This window comes from Sebastes umbrosus, chromosome 20 (assembly GCF_015220745.1).
Source record: "Sebastes umbrosus isolate fSebUmb1 chromosome 20, fSebUmb1.pri, whole genome shotgun sequence".
NCBI lineage: Eukaryota > Metazoa > Chordata > Actinopteri > Perciformes > Sebastidae > Sebastes > Sebastes umbrosus.
In genome coordinates this window covers 7,166,140-7,181,398 of record NC_051288.1, presented here as the reverse complement: position 1 = coordinate 7,181,398, position 15,259 = coordinate 7,166,140, and the positions used below count along the sequence as shown (strand labels likewise).

Below are 15,259 nucleotides of genomic sequence, written 5' to 3'. Positions count from 1 at the left end.
AAAAATGATCAGACAGAGGTAATCACAAAAAGGTATATCACTGAAAATACCAGTGATCAATTTGTTCAGGTTTTCTCTTCCACACCCACCCTCCCCTGGACCTCTGTCAATGAGCTTGTAGATAATTTCAATTCTAAAATGACAAATGTTATTGATACCATTGCACCCACCACGGTGAAGACTGTCTCTGGTAAGAAAAAATCTCCATGGAGAAATACCATGTTGGTAAGAAATGAAAAAAGAGAGTGTCGAAAAGCTGAACGCCAGTGGCGGAAAACAAATCTACAAGTTCATTATGACATCTATAAAGAGAGACTTTGCATTTATAATTCAGAACTGAAAAATGCAAGGCGGTCCTTCTTCTCTGACATCATCACCAAAAACAATAACAATGCACGTGCCCTGTTTGCTACTGTCGACAGGCTAACAAACCCTCCTGTGTCAGTAGCCTCTGAACTTTTATCCACCAGGGCCTGCAATGAATTTGCATCCTTTTTTACAGAAAAAATTCACAAAATCAGACAAGCAGTCACTTCCTCCATAGCAGGTACAGGATGTTTGTTTCCCCTGCGTCCACTTAAACCTGGCGCAAATAACATGACACAGTTTTATCCAATAAATCAGACATACCTGGAGGAAATCATACAACATCCAAAATCCTCCTCATGCTGCCTTGACATTCTGCCAACAGGCCTTTTCAAAAAAGTATCAGATTGTATGGTCTCAGAGCTTTTACAGATTGTTAATGCATCTCTTGTTTCAGGAGTCTTCCCACAGGCCCTGAAAACTGCTGTCATCAAACCACTCCTCAAAAAGAACAATCTGGACTCATCAATAGTAAATAACTACAGACCGATATCAAATCTTCCATTCTTGTCTAAAATAATTGAAAAAACAGTTTTTCAAAAATGAAATAGCTTTCTGGCACTAAACAACTCTTTTGATGTTTTCCAGTCAGGTTTTCGACGAAACCACAGCACTGAGACTGCTCTTGTTAAGGTCTTCAATGACATCCGATTGAACACAGACAGTGGTAGAACTACGGTTTTAGTTTTACTGGATCTCAGTGCTGCATTCGACACGGTTGACCATAATATATTACTAGACCGACTGGAAAACTGGGTGGGTATTTCTGGCATAGCACTCAGCTGGTTTAAATCCTACCTAAAAGACAGGAACTTCTTTGTGTCTATGGGTAATTGCAAATCTGAGCTGAACAAAATCACATGCGGAGTTCCCCAAAGCTCCATCTTGGGGCCTCTTTTGTTTAACATCTACATGCTCCCACTGGGTCAGATTTTTGAGAACAACAAAATAAATTACCATAACTATGCAGACGACACACAAATTTACATAACTCTATCACCAGGAGACTACAGTCCAATACAAGCACTGAGTGAGTGCATTGAACAAGTCAATAATTGGATGTGCCAGAATTTTCTTCAGCTGAACAAAGACAAAACTGAGGTCGTAGTTTTTGGAGCCAAAAAAGAAAGATTAAGGTTAGTGCTCACCTACAATCTGTGATGTTAAAAAGCTCGGACTAAGCCAGAAACCTTGGTGTAGTCATGGACTCTGACCTGAGCTTTAACAGCCATATTAAGACAATTACAAAGACAACCTTCTATCACCTGAAGAATATAAGAAGAATTAGAGGACTGATGTCTCAGCAGGATTTGGAAAAACTAGTCCATGCATTTATCTTCAGCCGACTTGACTACTGTAACGGCGTCTTTACTGGTCTTCCTAAAAAATCGAACAGACAGCTGCAGCTGATTCAGAACGCTGCTGCTAGAGTCCTCACTAAGACCAAGAAAGTGGATCACATCAGTCCAGTTCTGAAGTCTCTACACTGGCTGCCTGTCTCTCAGAGAATTGATTTCAAAATACTGCTGCTGGTTTACAAAGCACTAAATGGTTTAGGGCCAAAATACATTTCTGATCTTCTGCTGTGTTATGAACCATCCAGACCTCTCAGGTCATCTGGATTAGGTCTGCTTAGTGTCCCCAGAGTCAGAACTAAACATGCAGAAGCAGTGTTCAGTTTTTATGCACCAAATATCTGGAACAAGCTCCCAGAACCCTGCAGGACCGCTCCAACTCTCACTTCTTTTAAAACAAAGCTTAAAACTTTCCTGTTTGCGGGTGCCTTTTATTAAACCAGATAATGATCTGACACTGCACTAGAACTTTTACTCTTTTGAGTTTTATGCAATTTCAGCTTCTATACTAGCTTTTATTTTTAGCTTGTTTTTATTTTCTAATCTTTAATATTTTAATGTTTTAATGTTTTTATAACTGTTTTAATTATTTCTTAATGTTCTTTTGCATTTTGTCGCAATGTTCTTGAATGTTTCTGTAAAGCACTTTGAATTGCCCTGTTGTTGAAATGTGCTATACAAATAAAGCTGCCTTGCCTTGACTTGCCTTATTTTTTTCCACTTCAGGCATTGCCAAAAACACCTACTGTGTTTGAGAAATGTTATCATAAGCCACACAAAGCTCAACTCAACATTTAGAACATTAAACAAACCCAAGCAAATCCTATTTGGTCAGGCAAATCGGAATATAGCAACTTGGCTTTAACTTTAGCAAGTATTCAGCTTTGCTGCTAAGAATTTAAATTCAAATTGATCAAACTACTGTGAGCTTTTTCTCCAGAGGCAGGAGCTCTCTTACCTTTCCTTAAAAAGGAGTGAGTGGCACCCTCAGAGAAAGAGCAAGTCAGGAACTTTGGTTGGACATGTACAAAATACAATCCAGTTTTATTGGTTTTTAACAATAAAAGCAAGATTACAAGTTACAAAAATTGAATGAATATAATATAGAAACAAAAAAGTCAAATATAGCCAAAAAAACTCAAAAATAATATAATGAAAAAATTAAAAGCCCCAAAGAAAAGGTCATAAAGCCCCTGTGGCTTGTTCTTGTCCTCCATTGGTGAAGTGTCCCCAAAATAGTATAGAAGCAAAGAGACAAAACCGTTTTTTTGACAACATCCGCTGCTGTCGCCATTTTGGACTGAAAATGCTTATTATTATTTATAATATTTTATTGGTCAACACAGACCATTTTGGTAGAATATGACTCTCTCTCTCTCTTTGGGTATCGGCCGATAGCGAGTACCGATCCAATACCAGTGTTTAATCAATAAGCTGTATGCCTCACTGTGTGGAAGTGACTGGGATCATTCTTTTATGTGTAAAGAAACACCAGGCTTGACTTAAAGGGACTCTATGTAAGAATCAGAAATTGCTTGTAAACAGCGACACCTGTGGTCGTTAAGTCGACAAAAGTCAGCGTCCTGTTGCTCGCGCTTGTGCTCGCTCTACAAAGACATGAACGAGCATCGGTCAAAACAGTGAGGCGACACACGTCAGCTAAAACCACAATATCACTCTATATTTCACCTGCTTGGCAGTAATGTTAGCTGACCAGACGAAGGTCTCTCCATGAATGCAGAGAAGGAACAGGGGAGACACCGGAGTTTTTGTCGGAGACGATAACGTTACCCGCTCCGGAGCACAGTCTAGTTACTCAGCAGCAGGAAACGACACGGGAAACCTCTGTTGGTCTGGAGGAGCTGCAGCATTTATTTCTGCACAAACTTCCACTGTACATTTATTAGATATTCTCAGAGCTAAACTAACTCTTCTGCAGTGTGTAGTGTGCACGCATGCGTGTGTGAGTGAAGGCAAGCAGGCAGGCAGAGGAGCAGAGTACAGCAGAGACTCCGGCCCTGGAGACCAAAGCTACGGTCTCCCCTGTGTCTTCTGGCTGCGGTCGGGAGGCTGAAGCAAGAAGAGTTAACACTGTTTTGCAAGACGGGCTTCACTAGATATAACTTTGCGGTTTTGGTCTTTCTGTGTAGTTTGTGTCTGAGTCTGAACAGCGTAGCAACACACGAGCGCGCATGGGACACCGACCCGCAATAATTTACACGTGTAAAAAGTTACAAACAGTACCTTTAAACATTGTAGTCTTAACTTTGTAAAACAAAATGTAACAAATGAATACATAGATTTAAATTGATTCAATTGTTATTTATTATTAAAGTAATATATCGTACATCAACAGCTTGGCAAAAAAATCTTCAAAATTGACAGGAATTACAATTCAGGTATAAACCTTTTTAATGCAGCACATTGGTGAAAATTTTTAACAGGAATTAAAATTCCAGTATATAATGTATATTGGCCACATTGTCACCAATATCCGATACAGCTATTTGAGTCAGTATCGGACCAATATCCGATCCAGTATCAATGCATCCCTAGTATAATGTGTATTGGTTGTGTTGACTGCTGTTTGCAAACCAAATTGCCCCTCGGAGAAATTAAAGACTATCCAATCCAAAGGTATAGAATTTATTAACAACTGTGGATTTAATTTATGTACACAATACATATTCAATTTCTGTTTTAAATGTCCTTTCAGTGTTTTATACTGTATCTAATAATAAGGTTTGGCGCACTCACCCTCTTTATATAAAATTACAAAATGCAATACAAACATACAAATACAAAAAAAATACAAAAATCATTTAAAAATTGTAGGTTTTAGGAAGAGCAAAAGGGTCATATTGGTCAAAATAGTGTGTATATATAATGTTATAGTTATGGATATGCATTAGCGTGGTAATTCTGTGCATGTGAATGTGATAATACATGCCTTCTGGTAAATCTACAGTATTTGTTATTGATATACAGTAAGATCAGTATTGGTCATAGCACAAAACAATGAAACACCTGACAACATTTTGGTGAAAACTGCATCATTGTATGGTGGAATGACTTTAATTAAAAGAACAGTGTGTAGCATTTAGGGGGATCTATTGGCAGAAATGGAATATAATATTAATATGTTTGTTTTCTTTAGTGCATAATCACCTGAAAATAAGAATGTTTTCGTTAGCTTAGAATGAGCCGTTTATATCTAGCTATCTCCATCTCTCTAGTTAGCTCTAGATAGGACCATTCGTGTTTTCATGTCGGCCACCATAGTTCTTCTACATGCTTGGTACACGGGAGAAGTTTCAGTTGGTTGCAATCTGCAACCACACTGCTAGATGCCGCCAAATCCTACACACTGCACCTTTAAGTATTTCCATTTTTTTAATCCCATACAAATTTATAATCGACATCTTTCATTTTGTCTTTGTAAACAGCATCAAAGTACTCAGCTTCTGTCACTGTTGGTTGTTTTTTCCAGTCTCCGGCAACTCCTGAAACACAACATGCGAAAAGAGAAATCAGATTACATTTGAAAGTATGTGAACCTGTTGAAATAAGTTCCCCCATGCAGCTGAATCAGGTGCCTCTCCGCTCAAGGACAGAGAACTAACAAGGGAAAAGAAAGGGACTGAAGCACATTGACTGATCTGCAGCCTTTATTTGTGCAAGCAGTCTAACATTTAAACACCACAAAATATGAAATATGGTACTACTGTACTGTAGCCGAGGGTTATGAGTTGCGCCTATACTTATGAAGGTAATAAAATAATAATAACGAGGAGGCTCCGTAGTCTAAACCAAGATGGCAAACTCTTTAATGCTCCCACCTTGTCAACGGCGGCGCATTACAGCTCCACTCTTTCCATTCTTACCTTTCACAATAAAAGCCCTAGACAAACACTGAATCATTGCTTACCAGGAAATGAAATTCACTCAGAGCATTTCGCTAAGAGGCAACTCAACAAAATAGCTCACAGTACTGCTCACACTTATGTCTGCAAGGATTTCATATTTTATAAGCAGCTGTGTGATATGTGAAGGTGGAGAGAATCATTTTCTGAACACATTAGCTAACGCTGGCAAGCGAGTTTTGTTGGCTTGTTTTTTTAACAATAGCTGAAGAAAATACAAGCTTTTCTCAATATGTACTGTCACTTTCAGGGACAGCGAGTGTTAGCAGTTCGTAAGACATATAAGATATAGATCACAACCAATAACAGTGGAATTTATTGTGTATTGTATAAGTAATATTTATTGAAACTCACCCTTCCTGAGAAATTCAGACTTTGTCTGGTCCATGAATTCAAGAGGCACAGCAGAGTAGTTGGACATGTTGTTCTGCTTCATGTTCTTGAACAAACATCGGTCCGCTATCTTCTCTATCACCTCAGTGTCCAGAGATTTCTGCAAGAACTGAGCGATTCTGGCCACAGAGTCCTTCAGGTCCTGCACCACAGAGAAACACAGATCATATCATATTCCTGCAACCATTCTCACAGTATGACTGTGTATTCTTGTGAGGTCAGAATTGTTTGGAAAATATTTGGAAAAGACATTTCAGTTGGCAGTTTTTAGGATTGTTGCTAAATCTCACCATTATCATCTCTTCATAGGAGATGTGCATTATGCGCTCTTTATCTTCAGTATTCAGCCAGCTCTTTACATGATCAAACCACGAGCCAAACATAACTAGAAGGGGAAAAAAAGTCACAAGTATTCTATTACCATGAGCAAATTATAACTTTAAGCAAGTGTCAGGTAATTTCTTTGCATTGAACGAACATTGAACAATATTTTAAATCTTGTTACCAGGTTAAAGAGCATAGTTAGTAGGTTGGGAAAAAATCGATTCACCTATCTATCGCCATTTGTTTTTTTTTTTTCACGATTTTGATATCAATTTTTTAATGACAGAATCGTATTTAAATTGTAATATTGAATCGTATATACTATACATTGCATAGGTGTAACAATGAGAACAACCTTTTCCATCAAGGAACTTGTGGAGGAACTCTCCCTGTGGGCCTGGGTTTTCCAAGAAGGATGCCATTCCATGATAGTAAAAGGAAGATGTAAACACATCTTTGGGGTTCCTCATCACATAGATGACCTGCAGTGATGACACGACATCCATTAACCATCTATGGAGCTTTGAAGACTTAAAACATACTGTGAGTGATATACATTATATTTGAATCTGAGTGATCTCATTGAATTCTGCTTTAATTTGCCACATAGCATTTATGTGCTATTTCTAGCATGACAACCACAGGTGAAACAAATAAGAATAATGATGACTAATAAATAATGACATCTAGGAAGAATCTAGAAGGTTAGATCCTCAATGGAGTGGGCCAGCAGGTTGTCATTCTCTGTTGTACAGAAAACCATTTTTCCCAGATTATCCTTGTTTGATACCAACGATGCACTTTGTGTGGGTTTGTGTAGGAGAGGATTCTTGCTATTACCTTCGATACTATAGATTTCTTTCACTCGTATCTGATTCTCACACAGAGTAAGGCAAGTTGGTCTTCCATTGTCAAGGATGCAGGTCTTCATGGCACTCACTGTGTTTGTCTTGTGAACACCTCCTATGCATACATCCCCTATGATGACCCAGCCGAGGTCCAGCTTTTGTGCATATGGTGCATAGTGAGGGCCATTGTGTTGCTTACGAACCTTATGGGCTCTAATAATGTCTCTTCCAACAGGAGCAGGATGTCGGCGGCTGGATCGAGAGGTGGGATTTCACTCGCTATCTGTCTTAGGTGATGGTGGTGGTACGCGGCTTCAGGCGTCGGGATCTCTGATCTATTGTTTGGGATTTCATTACACTCGGTGAGTATAGGTAATGGCATGTTCATTTCTCCATCTGTAGATTCTACTGTGAATCCATGGGCTTTCCTGCCGGCTGTTTCCACCATCCCTGCACAGGTTTTGAGTGTGTATGGCACTGCAGCTCCCTTGATGCTGAACATGTCAAAAAACTCTGATCTAGCCAATGACACGTTGCTCTGGTCATCCAAAATGACATACATTTTTCTCTGTAGCTTACGATGACCATTGGGGTACACGTTCACGAGGCAGATATTTGAGCAAGATTTGCCTTTGAAGTCCTCACCACATACCTCGGTATACCTCGATGTGACATCTGGCTGCCCTGTGTCCTCTCTCTCCCCGCCATTATCTGATGCAGGGAAAAAACCTGGCTGTGACAGCGGAGCAGGACCACGGTGAAGAGCAGCAAGATGTCTATCGCTGTCACACTCCGTACATTTGATGGGGATTTCACAGTATTTTGCTTGGTGAACAGTAGAAGCACAGCAGCGAAAGCATATATTGTTCTCTTTTAGGAATTTCTTTCTATCATCAAAGCTCATTTTCCTGAACCCTCTGCATTTCTTCAGTGAGTGAGGTTTGTTATGCATTGGGCACAGTCTGTCAGGATTTTCTATTTTGGACGCTGTATCTGATGATGATACGCTTGTTTTATGTACAGAGACAGGTTTCATTTGACCAAACTTCTCTTTCTTGTAGGAGGTTGTAGAGAGACTGGGCAGGTTAAAGCTGGGATCATTTTTCTCTTCAGCTTCCCTGCAGATGAACTCTTTAAAGAAGTAGAAAGGAGGAAAGGCAACACCATGTTCTCGCTTGTATTTGCACCCTTGAGACATCCATTTGTCTTGGAGATACAAAGGCAGCTTCTCTACAATGGGCTGCACTCCTCTTGCTGTGTCAAGATAAGCTAGCCCTGGTAAGTACCCATCGTTTTTGGCAACATCCAGTTCTATTAATAGGTCTGCCAGCTCTTGAAGTGTTTGATTGTCTCTGTTTTGGATCTTGGGGAAGTTCTCTATTTTACTAAATAGAGCTCTCTCTATTACTTCTGGAGATCCATATGTTTTGTTCAATCTCTCCCAAATCGTTTTAAGACCAAGGGAGGGTTGTCTGACATTTACAGATCTAATTCTGAGTGCCTGCTCACTTGTACTCTTACCCAGCCATTTGATCAGCAAATCCATTTCTTCACTTGCTGATAGCTCAAGATATTCAATTGTGTTGATGAAGGTCTCCCTCCAGGCTTGGTAGTGTTCGGGTAGGTCATCAAACTTTGTCAATCCTGAGGACACCAGCTGGTTCTTAGCAAGAAGTCTGGCAAGATCAGCTGTTGTAGTGTTGGCTTGATTTGTATTGGCTGAGTGTGATGGCTTGTAGGGGAGAGCACTGTGTGATCTCTGCTGTAGTAAATCTGTGTGAAACTGCGGTGTTTCCCTCTGTTGGTACATCGGTCTCCTATTGATGATCTGTGATTGGACCTCACTTTGAGCAGTGTAATCTTGCTGAGGTGTGAGTGCTGGAGGTGGGGGGTAGTGAACGTCCTTTTCTTCCTTAGGTGCCTGTGGAAACTGATGCATGGCATGGTGGGTGACATAGTCCTCAGTTCTTTTTAATGCGCTCTCTTGAAGGGGCAAGAACTTAATATTTTGAATGTGGTCTGAGCCATCCATATCTGCTGCTGCTGTCTCTAGCACTACAGCTTCTGCATGAGCAGCTTCAGCTTCTCGTTGTTGGTTGATGTAATCAATTCTGGCTTCCAGCTTGGCTTTCTCAATTTTGAGTTCACTCTCCTTTTCTGTGAAGGCCAGCCTAGTTTTGGCTGCCTCTGCTTTGGCACGGGCTCTTGCTGCTTCTAAGCTGATACTAGAGCTTGTTGATGAGCGTGAAGAGCGTGATTTTCTGGAGCGATGGTGAGAGAAGACTGTACTTGTTTCAATACCATCTTGTGAGCCTTTCACTTTGTCTTCATCTGGATCCTCTACTGACTTGACTGTGGTTTCCATGGCGATGAAGTGCAGTGTAGCTTGTCTATCTTGAAATCCTTCTTAAAATCCCACATTAGGTGGACATCTTTTTACTATGCTGTCCTCACTCAAAGTTGTTGCAGGCAACGTGTTTTTCAGCTATACAGCCAGCTCAACAATATATTCTCCAGCATTGCATTCTCCAAGGAACAGACGAGTTGTTGTATTTGGCAGGATTTAATGGAGGAAAATATGTAATATTGTAAAACTGAAAAAGAGCACAAAATACAAACATCAGATAAATGTGCTTGTAAGTACTAAATAATATATCAATAGAGAAAAGATCACTAGCATAACTAACAGGTGCATAAAAGTATGTTTACACAAGAACCAATGCTTTAAACATCAATAAATCTCTATGTAGTTGAAAACAAACTAACTATCAAAATACTGTACTCAACCTAAGAAATGGTGACATAAACATGTTCACATAACTGTGATTAGTGAATAACTTACAGATGAAGCCGGTTTTGTGGATTTAACGCACAGGATTAAGAAGATTGTACACAGATGATTCCCTGAGCAAAAAGGAGCTTCCTGAACACCACTTCCTGTTATTCTTTGTTTACAATGACCTCACTTCCTCTTCAGTACAGCTATTTGCAGACGCCACTAGGGGGTGCCAAAGGACATACAAAGGGAACACTTTACACTGGTTCCAATACAACATCTGTATTTGCTTTTTGCATGATGGTCTATCAACATGTCTGTCATGAAAAAGGCATATGGTACTCATTCTAGCCTTATACCAAAGAACGTATATCGATAAGAAGTGAAAGCAAATTAATCGTTCCATTGCAACATCAGCGCCCAGCAGCAATATGCTTCTGCCATTTTGGACTGAAAGTTACTCCAGGACACCAGTTAAACGTCCGCCTACAAAGTGCCGTACAAAAGTAAAACTACGTTATTTCTATTCTATTTTGAGAGCAATCTCAAACTTTTTCATGTCAAGGATCCAAAATGGAGTCCAATAGACCACAGACCATGGATGTAGAAGAGGTTGTGTCCTGTGCTTTTGCCCTGTGTGTTAGTAAATAGCCTAAAACTACATTAAATTCTGTTAATGTCATGCTACTAGCATTACTAGCTACTGGCCGATAGCCAGTTGTTTGGGAACAGAGACGTTAATACATCCACCACGGTACAGGCGTACAGCATACAGCCCATGGGTGTATTAGAAGATAATAAAAGTGATGAATTACAGCCAATATATCCATTATTACAGCCGCATACAGCTAGCAGGAAGCTGGCAGAACCAAACTGTCATATGAGCGTGCAGGGCGGTGCAGTGCAGTCGAAAATAATTCTGGATTCAGCTATTAGTTCATTTTACAACTTTTAGAAAATAATAATTTAAATGAGGTCTATTTAAGTGTTTGAACTGGGAAGTTGATTTGATTTACAGACGTCTCTTTATACATCCATGGCTATCCATTGGCATTTTCAGTCCAAAATGGCGGCAGTGCTACCGCAGAGCCATCAAACAGCTGTTGTCAAAAAAGCACCAGAGTTTAATCTCTTTGCTTCTATACTCTTTGCCCGGTATTACACAACAGGAAAGGAGAAAGCTGACCGAGGTTCAGCTGGGTTCCAAGCTTGCTCAACTGCTATTGGAGCACAAAGCGAAAAGGGGTGGAACTTACGATCGGTCAATTAAAACTTATTTACTGCATCGAAGGCCTTAATAATGACCATGAACATAAACTATATGGCAGATTTACCTTTGGCTTAACTTCAAAGAAAGATGGAGGCATCATGTTGTACTGGAAATGTGTAGTTAACAGTCGTGGAGACGGCCTCTCTTCAAGGTTAAGGATACAGGCCCGAGTCTGCTCCAGCCAGGGAGCACGGTCCCAGTTATGAAGAGTCTCAACAGAAGCTGGATCTCCTCCACTCACTATCAGAGGGACAATCTCCTGCATCCAAGTCGTACCTAAACAAAGCAAACAGGAGTTTTTCTGAAATGTATAGTTACACTAATGACAAATGCACATTGTTTCCATTCATGTTGTGGAAAAGAAAGTGTTGCTGATATTGCAGGTATGCTACAGTATGTGGGTGGCCCAACCTGTCATCCTAACTTCTGTTTCCATAGAAACTAGATTTGTTTGGTTTTGAATAAAACTTTTACTGTGGTATTTGTTCAGTGCCGCGGTAAGGACTCAGAAGTGTGGTACAGTTTCTTCACACAGTACACTTCTACCACAGACAACTTCAACCAGTTTCCAAAAAATGATTGCCTACTGAAGCTTTAACTTGGTTAAACGTTTCATTTCCACTTTAAATACATGGGCAAGGCTTCAGGCAAGCTTCCAAAATTCCTACTTGTTGAGAAAGCAGCACGATGACTCACCGGATTGAATCCACACGATTCATGCGGGTTCAAGGTAGTGATGGGAATTCAGGCTCTTTTCAGTGATCCAGATCATTTGGCTCATCTCACCAAGAAAAGCCGTCTCTTTTGGCTCCCTAACGGCTCTTCATTTTACCACTTCTGCCTTTTATAATTCAGCCGAATTTAGCACTGTTTTGACCTATGATTAGTATGTGTGCACATACATCACTTAAATTATTCAATATAATTATACTACACCTTATAATTTCCAGAATACCATAATTTGACATGCTGCTTCGTTTCCGACTGTCACTCATCGTGTCTGCTATTCGCGCACCATACTCCTCTCTCTTTCTCTCCTCCTTTCCCTCCTGCTCTATACCTGTAGAACGCCAGCGCGCCGCGCATCCCCTTGCTTGATGGTATGATCCTTGTCTTTCATCACCTGATTGGTCGCACGGATGTCATTTACACAACATTCCGTTACTGTCAGTGCATAGAGTGCCCGTGGCGCGGAGAAGATCATCCTATCATTCTGCCTTGTACTAAAAAAAAAAAAAAAAAAAAATGCTCCTATCGTTCACTTAAAAAAGTCGGCTCTTAGAGACGACTCGTTTGCGAAGACACATCACTAATTCAAGGGTTCAAGGTGCTGATGGCTGTTTCGATACTGGCCAGCGTCAGTACTGTCAATGTCAGTACTTACAGTCAAATGTTTATGCTTAAGTTAGTCCTCGAAATCCAAGTACAGTGACCCGACTTCACAAAATTTAAAATGTCCAGGTGACTCTTGAATCAAAGTGACTCGAACGCACCACCAAAAGCTTTGCCTTTAGGGTAAACCAATATCCATGAGGTAAACATTGTGTTCAAGCCCCACAGGAAAGCAGTCACACTATGAAATGGGTGTGTACATTTACAAGTAGGCTGCTTGAATGTAAATTGAATGTTGTCTTTTTTTATCTTACATAGCCTAAATGTATGGAATCCCACTTAAGTGGGCTAAAACTAGATCTGAAAATCCACGACCGTCTAACGATAAGTTACTTGTGCAAATATACATTTGACACCAAGAATGTGCGACACACCTTTTTATTTTAAGACATGTTAATACTGGTGCGCACATTAACAACAAGTCTTCTTTTTCATTAACAGACATTTAAGAAATTCCACTTTTGAGTCGTAGTGCCTTTATTTAAACTTGGTCTGTTTGATACTGGTGCGCACATTCAACAAGTAACAGAGTAACAACTCACCGGACTTGGGATACGTTACAATGATGATATCATCTGGGCGAAAAGTGAACTCTTCGTAGTATTTCAGGCTCTGTGGAGTGTGCAGATATGAAGGCATGTAGACCCCCTTGTACAGCGTGTGAAGCTCTGCCTCAGTCATAGTTCAGAGCAGGAAAATGAGCTGGAGCTGGAATGATTTGTATATTGTACACTGGTAGTCTCCCTTGGTCTAGCTTATAAACTCTCTCCGGTGTTGTGCAAAGGTCAGCCCCCTGCCCGCCCAGAGCGGATGCACCGCCCAGAGTGAGACAGCACAGCTATCAGACACTGTAATGATTTCTACTGTTTAGAAACGATATAATCTTCTTCTTTGTGGAGTTTATAAATGATAAACGATCTGAAGTCTGTAGTTTATGAACGTGTATAGTAATCAATGTTTTTTTAGACTCAGTAGAAGTAGCATTTTCTTCATATTGGTCTGAATGGTATGGAAGCCCATTTGTGCCAAAAAAGATCCTGTAAGTCATTATAGTCATTATAATGATAAACGTTTTTGAAGTGATGACAGTACCTCCAAATAATGACTGGTAGTTATCTCAAAATAATAATAAGCTTTCTCAAAATAATGGGCAAAATAATATCTCAAAATAAAGAGAAATTTTCTGAAAATAATGAGTTTGTGTCTAAAAATAATGTGAAACTTTCTCAAAATAATGACTTAGTATCCCCAATTAATGTGAAACTTTCTCAAAATAATGAGTTAGTATCTCAAAATAATGAGTTTGTGTCTCAAAATAATGTGAAATCTTCTCAAAATAATGAGTTAGTATTTCAAAATAATGAGTTTGTATCTCAAAATAATGATACAGCTATTGCGAAAACTATCAGACACTGTAATGATTTCTACTGTTTAGAAACGATATAATCTTCTTTGTGGAGTTTATAAATGATAAACGATCTGAAGTCTGTAGTTTATGAACGTGTATAGTAATCAATGTTTTTTTAGACTCAGTAGAAGTAGCATTTTCTTCATATTGGTCTGAATGGTATGGAAGCCCATTTGTGCCAAAAAAGATCCTGTAAGTCATTATAGTCATTATAATGATAAACGTTTTTGAAGTGATGACAGTACCTCCAAATAATGACTGGTAGTTATCTCAAAATAATAATAAGCTTTCTCAAAATAATGGGCAAAATAATATCTCAAAATAAAGAGAAATTTTCTGAAAATAATGAGTTTGTGTCTAAAAATAATGTGAAACTTTCTCAAAATAATGACTTAGTATCCCCAATTAATGTGAAACTTTCTCAAAATAATGAGTTAGTATCTCAAAATAATGAGTTTGTGTCTCAAAATAATGTGAAATCTTCTCAAAATAATGAGTTAGTATTTCAAAATAATGAGTTTGTATCTCAAAATAATGATACAGCTATTGCGAAAACTATCAGACACTGTAATGATTTCTACTGTTTAGAAACGATATAATCTTCTTCTTTGTGGGGTTTATAAATGATAAACGATCTGAAGTCTGTAGTTTATGAACGTGTATAGTAATCAATGTTTTTTTAGACTCAGTAGAAGTAGCATTTTCTTCATATTGGTCTGAATGGTATGGAAGCCCATTTGTGCCAAAAAAGATCCTGTAAGTCATTATAGTCATTATAATGATAAACGTTCTTGAAGTGATGACAGTACCTCCAAATAATGACTGGTAGTTATCTCAAAATAATAATAAGCTTTCTCAAAATAATGGGCAAAATAATATCTCAAAATAAAGAGAAATTTTCTGAAAATAATGAGTTTGTGTCTAAAAATAATGTGAAACTTTCTCAAAATAATGACTTAGTATCCCCAATTAATGTGAAACTTTCTCAAAATAATGAGTTAGTATCTCAAAATAATGAGTTTGTGTCTCAAAATAATGTGAAATCTTCTCAAAATAATGAGTTAGTATTTCAAAATAATGAGTTTGTATCTCAAAATAATGATACAGCTATTGCGAAAACTATCAGACACTGTAATGATTTCTACTGTTTAGAAACGATATAATCTTCTTTGTGGAGTTTATAAATGATAAACGATCTGAAGTC

The 15,259-nt window shown here is 38.9% G+C and overlaps 1 protein-coding gene across 1 annotated transcript; it reads right to left on the bottom strand.

Annotated features, from left to right (window-relative positions):
- Nucleotides 1-4,351: 4,351 nt before the first annotated feature.
- LOC119479409 (sulfotransferase 2B1-like) lies at nucleotides 4,352-13,436 on the bottom strand. The gene is made up of 6 exons (XM_037754962.1): nucleotides 13,190-13,436; nucleotides 11,320-11,531; nucleotides 6,717-6,843; nucleotides 6,328-6,422; nucleotides 5,999-6,179; nucleotides 4,352-5,224 (listed from the first exon to the last, which is right to left on the bottom strand). Exons 1-6 carry the CDS (start codon nucleotides 13,326-13,328, stop codon nucleotides 5,115-5,117), a joined length of 864 nt encoding a protein of 287 aa, XP_037610890.1. The 5' UTR covers nucleotides 13,329-13,436; the 3' UTR covers nucleotides 4,352-5,114.
- Nucleotides 13,437-15,259: the final 1,823 nt, after the last annotated feature.

What these genes read in the sequence shown, in the direction of transcription:
- LOC119479409 (XM_037754962.1), bottom strand. Translation starts at nt 13,328, where the DNA reads ATGACTGAGGCAGAGCTTCACACGCTGTACAAGGGGGTCTACATGCCT. An exon ending in TGTAACGTATCCCAAGTCCG is followed by an intron (nt 11,532 to 13,189) that starts GTGAGTTGTTAC and finishes TGCTTTGTTTAG; the next exon opens with GTACGACTTGGATGCAGGAG. An exon ending in CAAGTTCCTTGATGGAAAAG is followed by an intron (nt 6,423 to 6,716) that starts GTTGTTCTCATT and finishes TTCCCCTTCTAG; the next exon opens with TTATGTTTGGCTCGTGGTTT.